Source organism: Branchiostoma belcheri, unplaced genomic scaffold (assembly GCF_001625305.1).
Source record: "Branchiostoma belcheri isolate BF01 breed outbred unplaced genomic scaffold, Haploidv18h27 scaffold23, whole genome shotgun sequence".
NCBI lineage: Eukaryota > Metazoa > Chordata > Leptocardii > Amphioxiformes > Branchiostomatidae > Branchiostoma > Branchiostoma belcheri.
In genome coordinates, this window is record NW_017803824.1 from 2,312,003 (window position 1) to 2,326,288 (window position 14,286).

The window sequence follows — 14,286 nt, forward strand, 5'->3', positions numbered from 1 at the left end:
ACCACAAGAAATCAATGTTTTCTGATATTGTAGTACATTGCATGTTGGCTTGTTGATTTGTTTGTGAACAGAATATGTAGGATATTTCTGCTGTACTTACAGTATTGTATGTAGTGTACTTGGAGTTGGCTATTGAGGAGTGATTTTGACTTTTGAGTAACTTTTGCTGTAGGAAAATGGATAATTTTGGATATTGCTTACAGAAAGATAATTTTGGATATTGCTTATATACTGAGTGACAGATATGTTTGAAAACTTTTGCCGGTTTATACAGATTTGCTATGCCTGCCATGTTATCATTGTGGACTATTTGTTATAGTAGGTAGCTACATATAAATATTTATATGCCTACTTACCTTGAAAGAATTGCATGCACATTGCTAAATTAGAACTGAATAATTGCGTGTACATGCAATTCTTCATGTGTGCTATCTCTACCACCACTATCATAGCAATATCACTGTGTCATCACATGTCACAAACATGTAACGTTACAGGTCTGCATTGTCTATAGCAAAGGTACAAATCATCCAGGAAATTTTATAAATATAAGGAACATTACATTACAGATATACTCTTGATGTCCTTGTTTAAATGGATGATAAGGTACTATTTGTTGACAGTCCTTTTACCATTCCTTTATTTTCAGCTAAGATGAATCTGTAGTCTGATCTTCGAATAAGTACAGGACAAGTGGATAAAAAGAAAAAATACAATATTCTTGAGGGAAGTCAGAAATACTGTTCTTCAAAATAGCCTTCACCCAAAAGGCCAAGAAAGACAACAACAGAAAGAGAAAGTGCCTAGCATGAAAGTTGCATATGATAGATATTAATGCAGGCAAACAGATATTTATGCTAAATTTCAAAGAGTCCAGAAGTGACACACGACAAGATGCCACCATCAAGGAAGAGAGGAAAACAATTATCAAGCAAGCCTTCTCATAGAAAAGTTAATAGGCCAATATTCAAGTCTGTAGCAATCTTAAAGCTGACAAGGTTGGATCCAGAAACAATACACTGGTGGACACAAGGGAAAAGTAAGAAGACTGATAGCAATGCACCAGTTCCAGAAAGTCCAAGTAGAAACCTTAGATCACAACAACAGAGGTATGGTAAGGCAGATGAACCAGGAACTTCTACTAACCCCAAAGCAAAAGTGCCTGCAGGTACGCTGTTGCAAAGTGCAGGGCAGGCACAGAATCAAGGGACAAGCTCGACCGATACAATTATAAAAGTGTGTAAGGTACAGGGCAACAGGATTGTAGAGATTGAAAGGAAGATTCGAGCCACGCCAAGTACATCCAATTATGCAGAAAGCCAAGGAAGCAGATATACCACATCAAGCTCTCCAGTGGTTAAGCCTCAAAGCAAGAGAACAGCTAGAAAAAGCATCAGAAAGAGCAGTACTCCTCCCCATGGATGTTCATTGAGCGCTGCCACTTCAGGAGCAACAAATATTCCTGCGGAAACACCTCAATCGGCAAAGAAAGTTTCTCCAGTACAAGTTAGGTCAGTCAACAATTCGCCTAAACGCTTGAGTAGTACAAGGATTCTTTTTCCAGGTTCGAAAACAGCAAATGTTACTCCTCCTTCTCCAGATAGAAAAAAGATGAGGAAAAACACTTCAGAAGAAAATCAGGCATCAAATGTTTCAGATTCTTCAGGAAAAGCTGAAAGACGTAGCATATTATGGGACATGATGCCCGAGGGCAGATCGCTACGCTCTACACGGATTCCAACTGAGAAAATGGTAGCGTTTAAGTCGGACATGGAGAGGAACAAGGTGAAAGTCACGGCCACAAAAGATGGTAGCAAACAGCCAGCTTTGCAATCAAGGTTCCACACACGGAGAACGACTGCTGTCACCGGCCGACCACCAACACCACCAAAGCAAGTTAGCTCAACCACTGATGCATCTTCTGCAAGGAGCTCCTCATCGTTGAGCCAATGTGAGGAACTGTCACCACCTGGAACTTCTAAACACAGTTCGGAAGGTACATTGGAGCCTGGCAAGAAGACTGGCAGTGGATCACCAGTGGCTGAAGAGAAGCATGATAACATCTTCAGTATGCTTGAAGAGTTGGAGAGGAAGGGAACAGTGGTTCAACCAAGTGAAGACCATAAAGTCTCTCCATTAGGAGGGGACATCTCAAATCCAACCAAGGACGTGAAATCTTCAACAGAAAGTTCCCCTACCATCTCACCCACAACAAGGTTCAAGATCTCTGTGTTCAAACTCAAGTGTCCAACGACTGTTAGCCAACAGCAGGCAGGTCAAACTTTATCCATGTATGGAAGAGCTAAAGCAACAGTTGTATCAACAACCATTCCTAGCAACTTTGTTTCCAGGAGTCTCACATTTGAGCCAAAAGTTAGTGCAAGCTTACAGGATACAAATGAGTTAAGGGACAAACCAGCATTGGCTGCTCAAGATGCAGCAAAGACTGAGAAGAAGCCAGTACCTTCGGATCAAAACAAATCCAGAGGGCAAGGAACTGATGGGGACTTACTATGTGAAGAACAAATGTGTGACTCTGATGAGTTTGATTCTCCTAAGAGAAAACAAGTTGCACAAATGCTGGCAGAGCAGGGTGCATCTTCTGATTCAGAGGAGCTTGTTCCTGATGTAGATGACATCAATGGAGTGATGTTTGTGTCATTCAGCTCCAAACAGGCAATTAGTGCTCACTCCTCTGTTGAGAGAGAAACACGTGAGAAATTTGGGAATGAGCTGGACAAAGTATTGATTGAACTTGGGCAAAACAAGTCGGGAAGAATACAAAGAATGGCCAAAGATAGCCCTGATTCTACTGAAGCAGCTGAGCTGTACGACAAAATTGCAATGTATGAAAAACTGCTAAGAGCTGAGGTAAAGAGAAGCAAGTCTCGGGAGATACTTCACCCAGAACTAAGCCGCAAACACATCGGGTTAAGCCACAGCCCTACCTTAAACCTTAAGGAGCTGGGAGTTGACATGGAAGTACTACAAAGTCCTCCCAGGGACAGTAGCCCAAGGTCTCCTGAACATTGTGATGGCAGTAAAGCAAGGGCTTCACCGCAAGGCTCCATCTTGGCCTCTATCCTCATGGCACCAAAAGACAGATCAATGATAGGGTCACCTCCTTGTGTGAGATATCCAGAACCTTCACCAGTCAGCCCACAGTTTGTGTCCAGAACAGGAAAGACGACAGACATCACAAAGATTAAAGGCTGGAAGTCAAAGCTTGCCATCCTGTCTCCAACAAAGGTGTCTCAACCAACAAGCAGCAGTAACTTGGATCAAACTTCCTCAGTCTCTTCTACATATACCATGCCCTCAGTGGCCACGACAAAGTTCCAGTCCATGACACATAAACCCAAAAAAGCAAACCAGCAGGCTGCCAAAGGCAAAGTGACCAAGAAGAAGAAGGTCCCCACTGGGCTTTCAAGCATTCCTGAAGGTAGCTCCATCAAAGTGGTCAGCAAGGAAATGGTGGAGAGTTGGATGCAGTCTGGGAAGAAGCAAAGGAAAAAGAGAAAGAAGGCACTTGAAAACCAGGACCAAAGCTTTAAGCCATATGCTAGGTGGAGGCCCCCCAAAACACCCGACCACCCAATGCCGCCTCTGAGGCAATTCACGTCAAATGTTGTGACAGCCACCATGGCCCTGAAAGCAGTGATGGCTGTGTGTACCAGTCCTCAGGACATGAACATGGAGGAAAAAGAATCCCACCATGCAATGGTCCAGAAGCTGGAAAATCCGCAAGAAGAAGACAAGGCTTACTTTGAAAGAGATGAAGCAGCAGCAGTAGTAGTAGCAGAAGTAGAAGAAGCACCCTGCGGTAAGGTCTACTGTCAATTGGGATGCATTTGTGACAGTTTGAGCTCTGGATGGAGGTACTGCAATGACAGGGAACACTGCAATGAGCCAAGCTGCATGTTGGATGGCTGCAGATGCGGGAAATCAAGCCCTGAGTCCAGAAGGGTGTCTATCTTGAAAGATGACCACGATGATGCTACCTGCGATGAAAAGAACCCACGAAGGAGACCAAGGCGAAGAGTGACTGCAAAGTCACTATCATTCTTCAACGCTATGAATTATGAATACTACCCCGAGTTATCCACATCCCCGCCAAAAAAGAAGAAGAGCCAGGATGTTGAAAGTGACGATGCACCGCCAAGGAAGAAGAAGAAGAGCCCAGAGTCTGTTGAAAGGACCCAGAGTATTGTTCACGAGAAAAAGACAGGCAGGGCTTTTCAGCCAAGAGACAAGAAAACTGGCAAGTTCTTGAAGAAAGCCTTGCTGTCTCCACCAGAACTTGAACCTCCTCAGCCAGTTCAAAGATTCAAACAAATCAAAGCAATGCCCTTGCTCAAGCCATTTAATAGTCAACAAACCACTTCAAAATCTGACGTTCATTTTGAAAGAACAGTTAGACCAGAACCTGTGGTAGAATCTGATGTCAACACAAGGTTCGCTTCACATAGGTGGATTGAAGATGATGATCGTGACGATGATATTACAATGACATGTGCAAGGGCAAGAGTGCATAGAAGAACAGCCAAGACCAGACCCTGTTCCTGTGGCATTAAACATCACCACCACCACAATAAAGCCGCATCACCAGAAGCAAAGAAGTCACCAGGAGCAAAGAAGTCACCAGAAACTTTTAGATCCAAATCACCACAAGTTGGAAAGAAGGTATTGCAAGGAACCAAGTCACCAAAGGCCAATACTGAAAATGTATCAAAGTCATCCCCCCCTCAGAGTTTAAGTGTTAAAGTTTTCAAGCCCAAAACCCAGCCACAAGCTGCAGCTGCCCAAGATCAGCCTGACGTTTCAGGACATGGGAAACTGTGGATGGGCAGGACCATGCAGATTGGGCCTGGCATCATTGGGGCTCTGGCAACAGCTGGTAATTCTTCAAAGCCACCAGAACAGAATAGTCCTTCAAAGGCTGCTGTACTGAAGTTGGTTCCAGGTGCTAATCCAAATGCACCCAAAGTTTATGTCCCTGTTTCTTCTACGTTAGAAAAAGTAGAAAGAGGAGCAGATTCAACACCAACGGTGACACAACCCAAGCCAGCAGTACCACAAGGAAATCCGTCTGTTGGTCAACAGTCTGCCTCTCCACATACATCATCACAAGGCAGCACTCCAACAGCTACAGCAACTGCTGTTACTGTTGCATCAAGCACAAAGACAAAACCAGGACATCTCAGCAAGATCCCTGTGGTCACTGTTCCACAGGCAGCACTCCAACAGCTACAGTATCCACAGAGTCAACTTATTCTCATTGAACAGAAAACAACAAACCCTTCCTCTGGTCCCGGAAAACAGTCACAGCAGATTGTACATTCTCCAAAACTTGTTGAAATTATTTCCACTTGCAACTGGGACAGCGCCAGGAATTTGATTCTTAAGATGATAGCTCAACAAAGCCAGAGTCTCAGTTTGCCTCGTATTTTCCAAGTTGCTGACTTCTTTATCGAGGTAATGGGGCCAAGTCAGGAGAGAAGGATCTACAACCTCCCAGCAAACCTGCTGCAGACGTTGCCTCCAAGAATACAGAGTGCAAGAGTGAAGATCTGGAAGCAACTCCCTTTGAAGACTGCAGCTGGTAAGCCTGCAGTTATAGTCCCACTTCCAACATCCAAGGCTCAAGTGAAACCAACTTCCAATCCACATGTTGAAATCCAAGCTGTCCCAAGTATGGCTAAGAGTTCTGGGGAAGGCCAGAAGACCAATGTTGTACAAAAGAAAGCACCCACAGCTCCAAGCATACAAGTGAAATTGACTGCTGAACAGGCAAAACAAAAACTCAATGGGTCGACAGCAGTGAATACAGAGGAAAAGACAAGCACCTCACACGGAATCGCCTCTGATGTACCTTCACATGGGAATTTGTCTGCTGTTGGTGATGGTTTGTTGACAAGTCTGACGTCAGACAATAACAGTCCACCCTCGGTACCTGAAGAATCTAGAACTTCCACACACAGAAACCATGAATTCGAAGAACATTCAGGACCAGTTGAAGATGGGGTGGCTGTATCTTGTGCTGAAAGTTTGGCTAGTATCTCCAATACAACAGTGTCTTCTGAAACTACAATTGGTGATACCCTTGCATCCTCAAAAGAACAAGGATCACCATCATATGATAACGAAATACCAGCCAGGTCTTCAGATGATCCTCTGATACAAGAGAAATCATCAGGAGAAAAAGATGAGCCTAAATCTTCAACACATGAAGAGATGGAAAGAGGAATGGAGGAAAGTAAAGCCAGAGAAGGAGCAAATGAATGTGAAAGGCAGGATAGAGTACAGTCATCAGGTAATGATCTCCCAGATGATACTCCAACATCAACAAAGGCAGTAACAACAACTACAGTTGCAAACCACGGTGAAGAAACAGCGGTAAAGACAGCAGTTGAAGCAGTGCTGTCCACTAAACAAGTGACTGGAACAAGCCAAGCTGTATCACCTAATACTGAACCTCATATTCCCAGTGATGATGCAAGTGCTAAGGATAAAGATAATCTGGCTTCTTCATTGGTTGATGTTGAGGAACAACCAAAGGAAAACCCTCCATCACCCTCCACAGAAGTAATTGGGAAGGACAACAGATGCACTGGCAAAGATGAGGACATGGACTCGGAACAAAAGCAACCAATTGAAGAGGAAGCTACTTTGGCAGCCACAAAAGAAGTAGTTACTGAACATGATAAGGATAATCTTTCTTCAAAATCATCAGTGTCCAAACCTGATGGTTCTGTTGATGCTCCTGAAAATGATGCTGAAGAAGGACATGTCTTATCAGAGAAATCTGACGGTGATGCAACTTCACAAAAGCAATCCTCAAGTCAGGTAGAAATGAAATCTTTGGAGCCGTCAGAAAATGTTGTGTCTGATCCAGCTGCAAATGCTGCTGATGTTGCTAGAGGGACTGAGGCAGGTGAAGCAATTGTCTCAGAAACAAGCAAAGAGAACAGTTGTGATAGTACAGCACAAGATAAGTCATCCCGTATCCAGGAGAAAGAGGTGACAGAAAATGTGTCTGTAGATTCTGGTAAGGAAGAACAGGAATCTGCCAGCCAGGCAGGTGGTAACAAAGATGCAGACAGTGCAGTGGACAATGACTTGGACCATTCCCCAAGTACATCCATAACTGAACAAGTGGATAGTTCTCAACAACAAGAGAACCAGCCATCTAAGGTTTCAACATCAGGTACATTTATTCCTGAAAACCCACTGGACAGTCTAATCACCAGAGTTGCTGCCTCTATAGCATCAGCAGAAAAGGCAAGCAATGTTGATCCTGCCAAAAGAGTGACCTCAACTGGTACTTTTGTTCCTGAAAATCCTCTTCTGGAAGATGATGAGGCAGAGTCATCTGAAGAAAGTGAAGATAGCACCTCATCCAGTGACAGTTCGTCCAGTGATGAAGAGGAGTCCACTCAAACTGCAGATGAGTCCACTGAAGAACAGTGCAAGGATCCTGTAGAGTCACCATCAGGAGAGGAATCCAAGGAAGTGTCAGAGCAGCAGGCAGCTGATGATACTGCTGATGATGACAAGGAAAATGCTGATGATGACAAGGCAGCAGATCCTTCAGATGATGGAATAAAAGAAATGGATCCAAAGGAAGGTAGCAAGGAGAGTGAGGAACCTTTGGGTGTCACTCAGGCTGCTGAAAAGCATGAAACGGTTGAGAAAACTGAATCCCCTAAGAAGATTGCCACATCGGGGATTTTTGTGCCAACGGTTGCCACTGATGAGCAAAATCAATGGCTGGAAAACCAAGCTACCCACACGAGCACAGACCAACACCATGAGACCAGGCAACAAGAGAAAAACAAAGAAGGTAAAGAAGCTATGTCAAAGGATCAGACTCAGAAGACAAATGATAACATTGGGCAGGAAGTAGTTTCCCTTGTCAGCTCAGAAGAAGACAATGTGGACGTGGTGGATGTTGATGGGCTCCAAGCTCCTTCTGTGGTACAAAAACAGAAAACAGATGCTGATCTTGTTGACATTGTCGCCAATGATGATGATGATGACGACACCCCTGCATCGGTCAAACTTCGGTTGAGCATAGCCGCGAGTGGGGAGGTGATCAATCCGCAGTGTTCTGTGCACAGTCTGAAGGTGAAGAAAAGGAGAAAGTCGGTCATGGAAGAATTTGAACCAGATGATGTGGAGTTCATTGAGAAAGGAAGAGAGGAACTGATGGCAGAAGCAGCAGAAGCAAAAAAGAGTAAGTCCTTTATGCATTTGGAATGTCTTTATGATTTTGTATTACTATTGGCTCTTAGTCTCATAGTTTTGTATTAGCTGTTTTTGAATGTTAAAATATTGTAAGCAGTTGTCTTGGTTCATCATTGTTCTGAGTTGTTTGGATGCAGATGAGAAATGTCATTTAGAAATTCATCTTTCAGTGGATTGTTTGTCAAGTAAAACTGACAGTGCTACACATGGTTTGATATGTGTCTGTGTTGAACAGCTCTGTTGGACAGAAGGCTTGGAGTCAGCCGACTGCTACATATCTCCAACGAGAGGAGAAGGAGAAAAGAGATCAGGGATCTGTTCGGTAACTTGAAAGCCCTGCTGGGGATCCCAAGGGAAGACGACAGAGTGCCAAATATCCATGTCCTCACAAAGGTGTGTTTTCTTGAATGACTAAGTTTTTTTTGCTAACAATGTGGCACTGCCTTGCATTGTTTTGTATATTACATTAACAGAATACTGGAGGGAGTATTTGCCTAAAAGTGTTTGGTCAAAGCTGTGTTGTTCTTTGGTCAAAGCTGTGTTCTGTGTTTTTAATGTTCTTCAGAGCAAAGAAATAATTGACCAGTTGAAGAGGGAAGAAAGCCAGTTGATGGAAGCCAAACAAAATCTGTTTGCTCAGCGGAATAAGCTCATCAAGAGAATAGCAAACAGCCCACAGTCAGGTGAGTAGACTTGTTTCCTTTTAGAGTAGAAAGGATGACATTAAACACCCAGGAACAATATTCTGTATTGTATTCACATGCATGGACTGGCAAAAGAATGACCTGGGTACCTGTACCTTTCTTTTATTTTATGAAGTACAATGAGAAATTAATTTATTGGATAAAATAACCTGTAACAGTATTGCTGATACCCATTTATCATCCTGCTTTTTGTATGTTTTTTGCAGCATATAGTGGAGCTGAGCTGCGTGAAAGGTTCATGCTCGCTTCAGAGGAACCTGGCTTCTTTGATGACAGATTAATGAATTTAGAAGTAGATGACACAAAATCAGACTCAGGTGAGGAAACTTACAGCAGACCATCCTCTGCTGAAAGAACAGAAAGACCCTCAAAAGTAACCAGACGTCACGTCAGTCAGTTTGCCTCCAGTTCCAAAAGAAAAGAAGGTCCTCCGAAACTTACCAGGATTCAGCCACATGTGTCGCGTCCACTTCGTGATGCTGCACAAGAAGAAGCATCTGTGCTGCAGCAGGAGTTTCTCAAAGGGCTGGAAAGACTGAAGAAAGGGGAAGAGCTGCCAGAGCCAAAGCTAGATACAGAGGTTACATCTGTGAAAGATGTGACACCCTCAGAAATGGAGGTAGAGGTCCCGAAAGCAAAACCCTTGGAAAAAGAAACACTGGAAGCAAATAAGCGGAAGCTAGTTGAAGAAGATGCTACCACACGAACTGATGCACAAGGTGGCAGACTAAGAAAGAAGGCCAGAAAGAGCACCTTTAGGAAGACCAATGCCAACAGGAAGACCATTACTCCCCAACAACTGAGTAATCTGGAACAGACTCAACCAAGCAGGTCAGTCATTTTTCTTTGGTGTTTTTTTGTGTAAATGTTCTCTAAAGTACAAAATATGACAGTGGTGCTTTCCAAAAGCAAAACAGTGTCTGACAAAGAGTGGAACCATAGCCTGATTACAACTGTTGACTGTTGTTAGTGACTAAATGACATCCAATCATTTTCTGCAGGAACGATGATGGAGCTCGCTCTGGTACAGACAATGCAAAGTCACAGGATCTTCCTGATTCTCAGTTGAAGACTACAAACAGTAAGGAAGACAAGGCACCTGCAGCAGACTCCAGCAAGACTTCAGCTCAGCAAGCAAGCCAGTCAGGACCTGTGGTTGGTGAAGCTCAAGGAGCCTCAGGTAGACATGTCAAATTTATTTGTTGCCCTTGCATTAGTATTGCCTTACTTTGTCTTCTTTGTTGTTGTTCATCCCTTTTTGTATTCAAGTTGTACAGATAATGTGAAGTTTTGTCAGTGTTTTTCAAAATAACATACATTGACAAACACCCACCCACTTTGGTAAGTTTGATTTTAAGCATTAACAGTAAACAATGAACATGCAAGTCTTATCCTATTCTTCAGGAATGCAGACCTTCAAGATCCAGGGTGGGACCGTGAAGAGCCTGACAAACCTTGCAGCAGCAGGTGCCAAGAAGCCTAACATCCTCCGAACCACCCGACCACAGACTCCAACACAGCCTCAAGATTCACAATGGTCTCCGTACCAGGTCACAACAGATCCTACGAGTACTAAAGGTATGAAGAAATGACACTAAAAAGCAGTTGAATAGCTTGTGTATTGTTTAACTGAACTTGATACATGTATGTTGGCCAAAGTTATAGTTAATTGGGATAGAATTTTGCCATCATCAGCCTTGCAGACTAGGACACTTGTAATACTTTTGTGGAAAATTTGATGTGGTATACCAAAATGTACATGTACACCTTCCCTACATGTACAGGATTTGTCACAAAGCTTTTAGATATTGTGCTATTCCTTTTGTTTGGTGTAAAAACTTGGCAAGCTAGAAAGCTGCTAAAATTTTCATTTCTTTCCCACAAGGCTAGAAAATAATATGAGTATGCTCCTCATACAGTTGATCCATCCTGTTTCCCCCAGGTGGCTGTGTGAAGATGAGTGCTGATGGGATACAGATCACCCCAGGAGGCGGTTCCCAGGCTGCCACTGTCACCAACGTGCCCATTGTCCAGTTGGCCGGCCACGCTCCACCACGGGGACAGCCTATCTTCCTGGAGAACTGTGACTTCCTACCTGCAGGAGGTGTCATCGCAGTACCCATCCAGGGTGCCTCGAGTCCTGCAGTAGCCACTCAGGACGTGGCAACTCCCGTCACAACCACAGGGCAAGTTCACCTGACAAGTACAAAGGCCCCTCCAGAGCTGGTGCCGGTAACGCTGAGTGCCATTGGAAAAAATGATGTGTCTAAACTAATCAAAGTGGTGTCCATTGCTTCATCTCCATCCCCTGTACCAAGTGGTAGTTCAGAGGTGGCCCCTCATAAGGAAGCAGCAATGGCGACCACAACAGCAATAACAGGCAGTGAAACAAAAGTTTCCACAACTTCTAACTCATCCTTAAAACTTGTTCCAGTTACTAGCACCAAAGGGCAATTTATGAGGTTCAGTATTGTTGACAACAAAACTAGCATAGCTACACCTGTAGGGATGGTGTCTTCAGCAAAATCTACTACCCCAACTACATCTGGCTCCTCATCGGAGACAAAGCCTGTCCCAACGATCCAAGTGATAAAATGTTCAAGGGTAGTCACCCTTCCAGTGGGCACAGTACTCAGCAGCAAAGTCCAAGTAGCTCATCCAGGTACATCCAAACTGGCCCCAGCTCCTGTTAAACTCGCCCCAGGCCCGGTCAAAATTGCCCCAGCCCCAGTCAAACTTGCCCCACCTCCTCAGGGTGTTGTGGCCCCAGTAAAAGATGTTTCCCCATGGATGACATTACACATGGAGCAAGATGAACAATCAGGTTTTCTTACGGCAAAAATGAAGCTGAAAGGGGCTGGGGTGCCTCGAACAAGAACAATTTCAAACATATTTCAAAGTCTTGCCTCACACAGTGTGAGTCCAACAGAACAGTTGAAGGGAGCAAAAGCTGGAGTCGTACCAGCATATAAAAATCCCAATACTGAACTGAACACTAGTGGTAAAGTCTCACCAACAACAGCACTAGAGAAAACAGACAAAGATGTGGGTACAGGTGAAACAGTAGAGCATGAGGATTCATCCAACAGTGGTGCATCAAAAGCTACTGAAGCAGACACATCCCAAACTGCTGAAGTAGGAGAAAAGGACAGCTCAGTACTTGGTGGTGAGTCTGAACAGTCCATGGATATTCAGTCTGCTGCCACAGAGGACCCATCAGAACAACAGGAAGCCACCACTGCTTAAGGAAAAGCATGGATTTATTGATAAGGTGAGTGTTGAGATCAGAAAGTCCAATGAAGCTCTTGATTCTCTTTCTGCTATTATACCTTAAGTCACTTTTGATATCCATGTACAGTGAATGTGAATTTTTTATCTTATTGTGCCTCCAAGCACAGTAGGGGCATCATCACCTGCAATTAAATATGCAAAGATTGAGTGTAACAAGTCGTTCAGTGTGATGTAGCTAGCTGCCACTGCGCCGCGTGCCTGCGAAGCTGGTGTGTTACGCCGAAGGGCGGTTATACCGGCTATAGTGATACTGATACAGATACAGAATTATTTACATTATTTCCTTTGTGTATCTGCTCCAGGGGTTGGCTGCTGTTGCTCAGAATTTTGGGACCAGGAGAAGTTCCAAAACATTGGCATCATCTTGATGGCATACATCCTACAATGTGGACAGTAAAAAATGCTTGATACAACAACGATGTGCACCCTCCTTTTCAGCATACATGCACTTACTTTTGACAAAAGGTTGCCAGGTAATGCTATGGCTCAAGGTTTGTGCCAAAAGACAGTTTTCTTTTGTCTGTACAGTTATACTCAGTGCTCTCTGTTACATTTCGGCACACCAGTACTGTTTTTGCATAGAATAATTGTCTACGACGAAATAGCAAGTTTGTTTTCCACCTTTGACTGTTTGATATGTACATTGTACACAATTGTAGTTACATAAAAACTGATAAGTTTATGGTTTCATTATCTCATTATCAGTTTCATTTTTCATTATCAGTTTATATGGAAATGTATGGAGTCTTCAAAGTGCTGAGAAGTTGTATGTTGTAAATTTCAAAGTCTTACCTCTTAACTGCCTGTTAAAAAACTGAAATGTTTTTGTTGTAGGCAGGGCTGTGTACATGAGAAATTATACTTACTTTGGAAGTGCCTTAAGGTTAGTCCATGACCATGGCACTAACTACCTGTAGCCTGTGTTACACAAGCTCTCGGCCATCAGTTAATGACCCCCACCTCAAAGGGGGGCGGCAACTTTGGGGCGGGCGGCCGCCAGGAGCGCGATTAGTCAGGCTATAACTACCTGGAGATATAAATTCCTGTCAAGGAGAATCTGTACAGGAGAGTAATACAGAAGGTGCTGCAATATGGAGCAGGAAAACTAATTGTTACAATCAATTACTAGTATGCTGGGAAATATTCCCCTTGTAGTATGGCAAAGAAATGATAACAAAGTGTATAAAGTACAATGTATATGCTATAGCAAGGACATATTTGTATATTCAGCTAAAATTAAGAGACAACTTACATAATATGGGATACTAGAAGATGAAGGTAGAAAATGAATCAGACTTACCCTCTCAGAGCTACCTTCTCTGGTAATTGTCTAAAAGCAACCTCAATAGAAAAAGGCAGGACCTCTTGCAAAACTTGACATCCAAGAATAACTTCTCATAGTCATTGATAAACCATTCAGTATTCTCAGTGTAGTATGTACACTGTAATGTATTTTTGTAGAATGGATATACTTGACTTGACATGTATCACATATGTAAAGCAGGTGAACTAAACGTTAAGTAATATAGCTTTATGGAAAATGATTGATGGCTGGGCTAGACAATGGATAGGGTAAAACTGGCCATGTCTGAAGTGTTTTCAGAATGCTGCAATGTAACACAACATAAAGCTAAAAGCGTACATATTTTGGAAATATGACGAACAGTTACATGTTATTAACATCAACAGCTGGTGTGTTACGCCGAAAGGCGGTCATACCGGCTATACAGATACAGATACAGATACAGAACATGTGGCAATCACTAACATATGGCATCACCCCCATACTGATAATGTGATATGCCCATGCCCTCTTTCATTTGCCTTTAACCCATGAATATTGCTGTTAAAGATGACACTGCCTTCATACTTGTGAAATATAGTATTTTTGTGGACATTTTGCGTTTTTTGCATCATCATTTCTATGAAATAAATTTTGGGTATTGGTAAATGCAGAGCCTTGCTTGAAGTCGGCCAAGTTTCAAAACATATGAGTTGGGCCCCCTAGCGACGTTGCCAATGTATTCAGACTCGGGCCGATATC

General features: G+C 43.3%; 1 protein-coding gene across 1 annotated transcript in view; it reads left to right on the forward strand.

Annotated features, from left to right (window-relative positions):
- Positions 1-12,712, forward strand: part of LOC109470563 — a 53,844-nt gene extending 41,132 nt beyond the window's left edge. Inside the window, exons 9-13 of the mRNA XM_019769526.1 lie at positions 980-8,236; positions 8,483-8,640; positions 8,813-8,930; positions 10,894-12,222; positions 12,545-12,712. Of these exons, the coding sequence (XP_019625085.1) occupies positions 980-8,236; positions 8,483-8,640; positions 8,813-8,930; positions 10,894-12,197 (8,837 nt within the window). The 3' untranslated portion in view covers positions 12,198-12,222; positions 12,545-12,712. The remainder of the gene's footprint in view (positions 1-979; positions 8,237-8,482; positions 8,641-8,812; positions 8,931-10,893; positions 12,223-12,544) is intronic.
- The last annotated feature ends 1,574 nt before the right edge of the window (positions 12,713-14,286 follow it).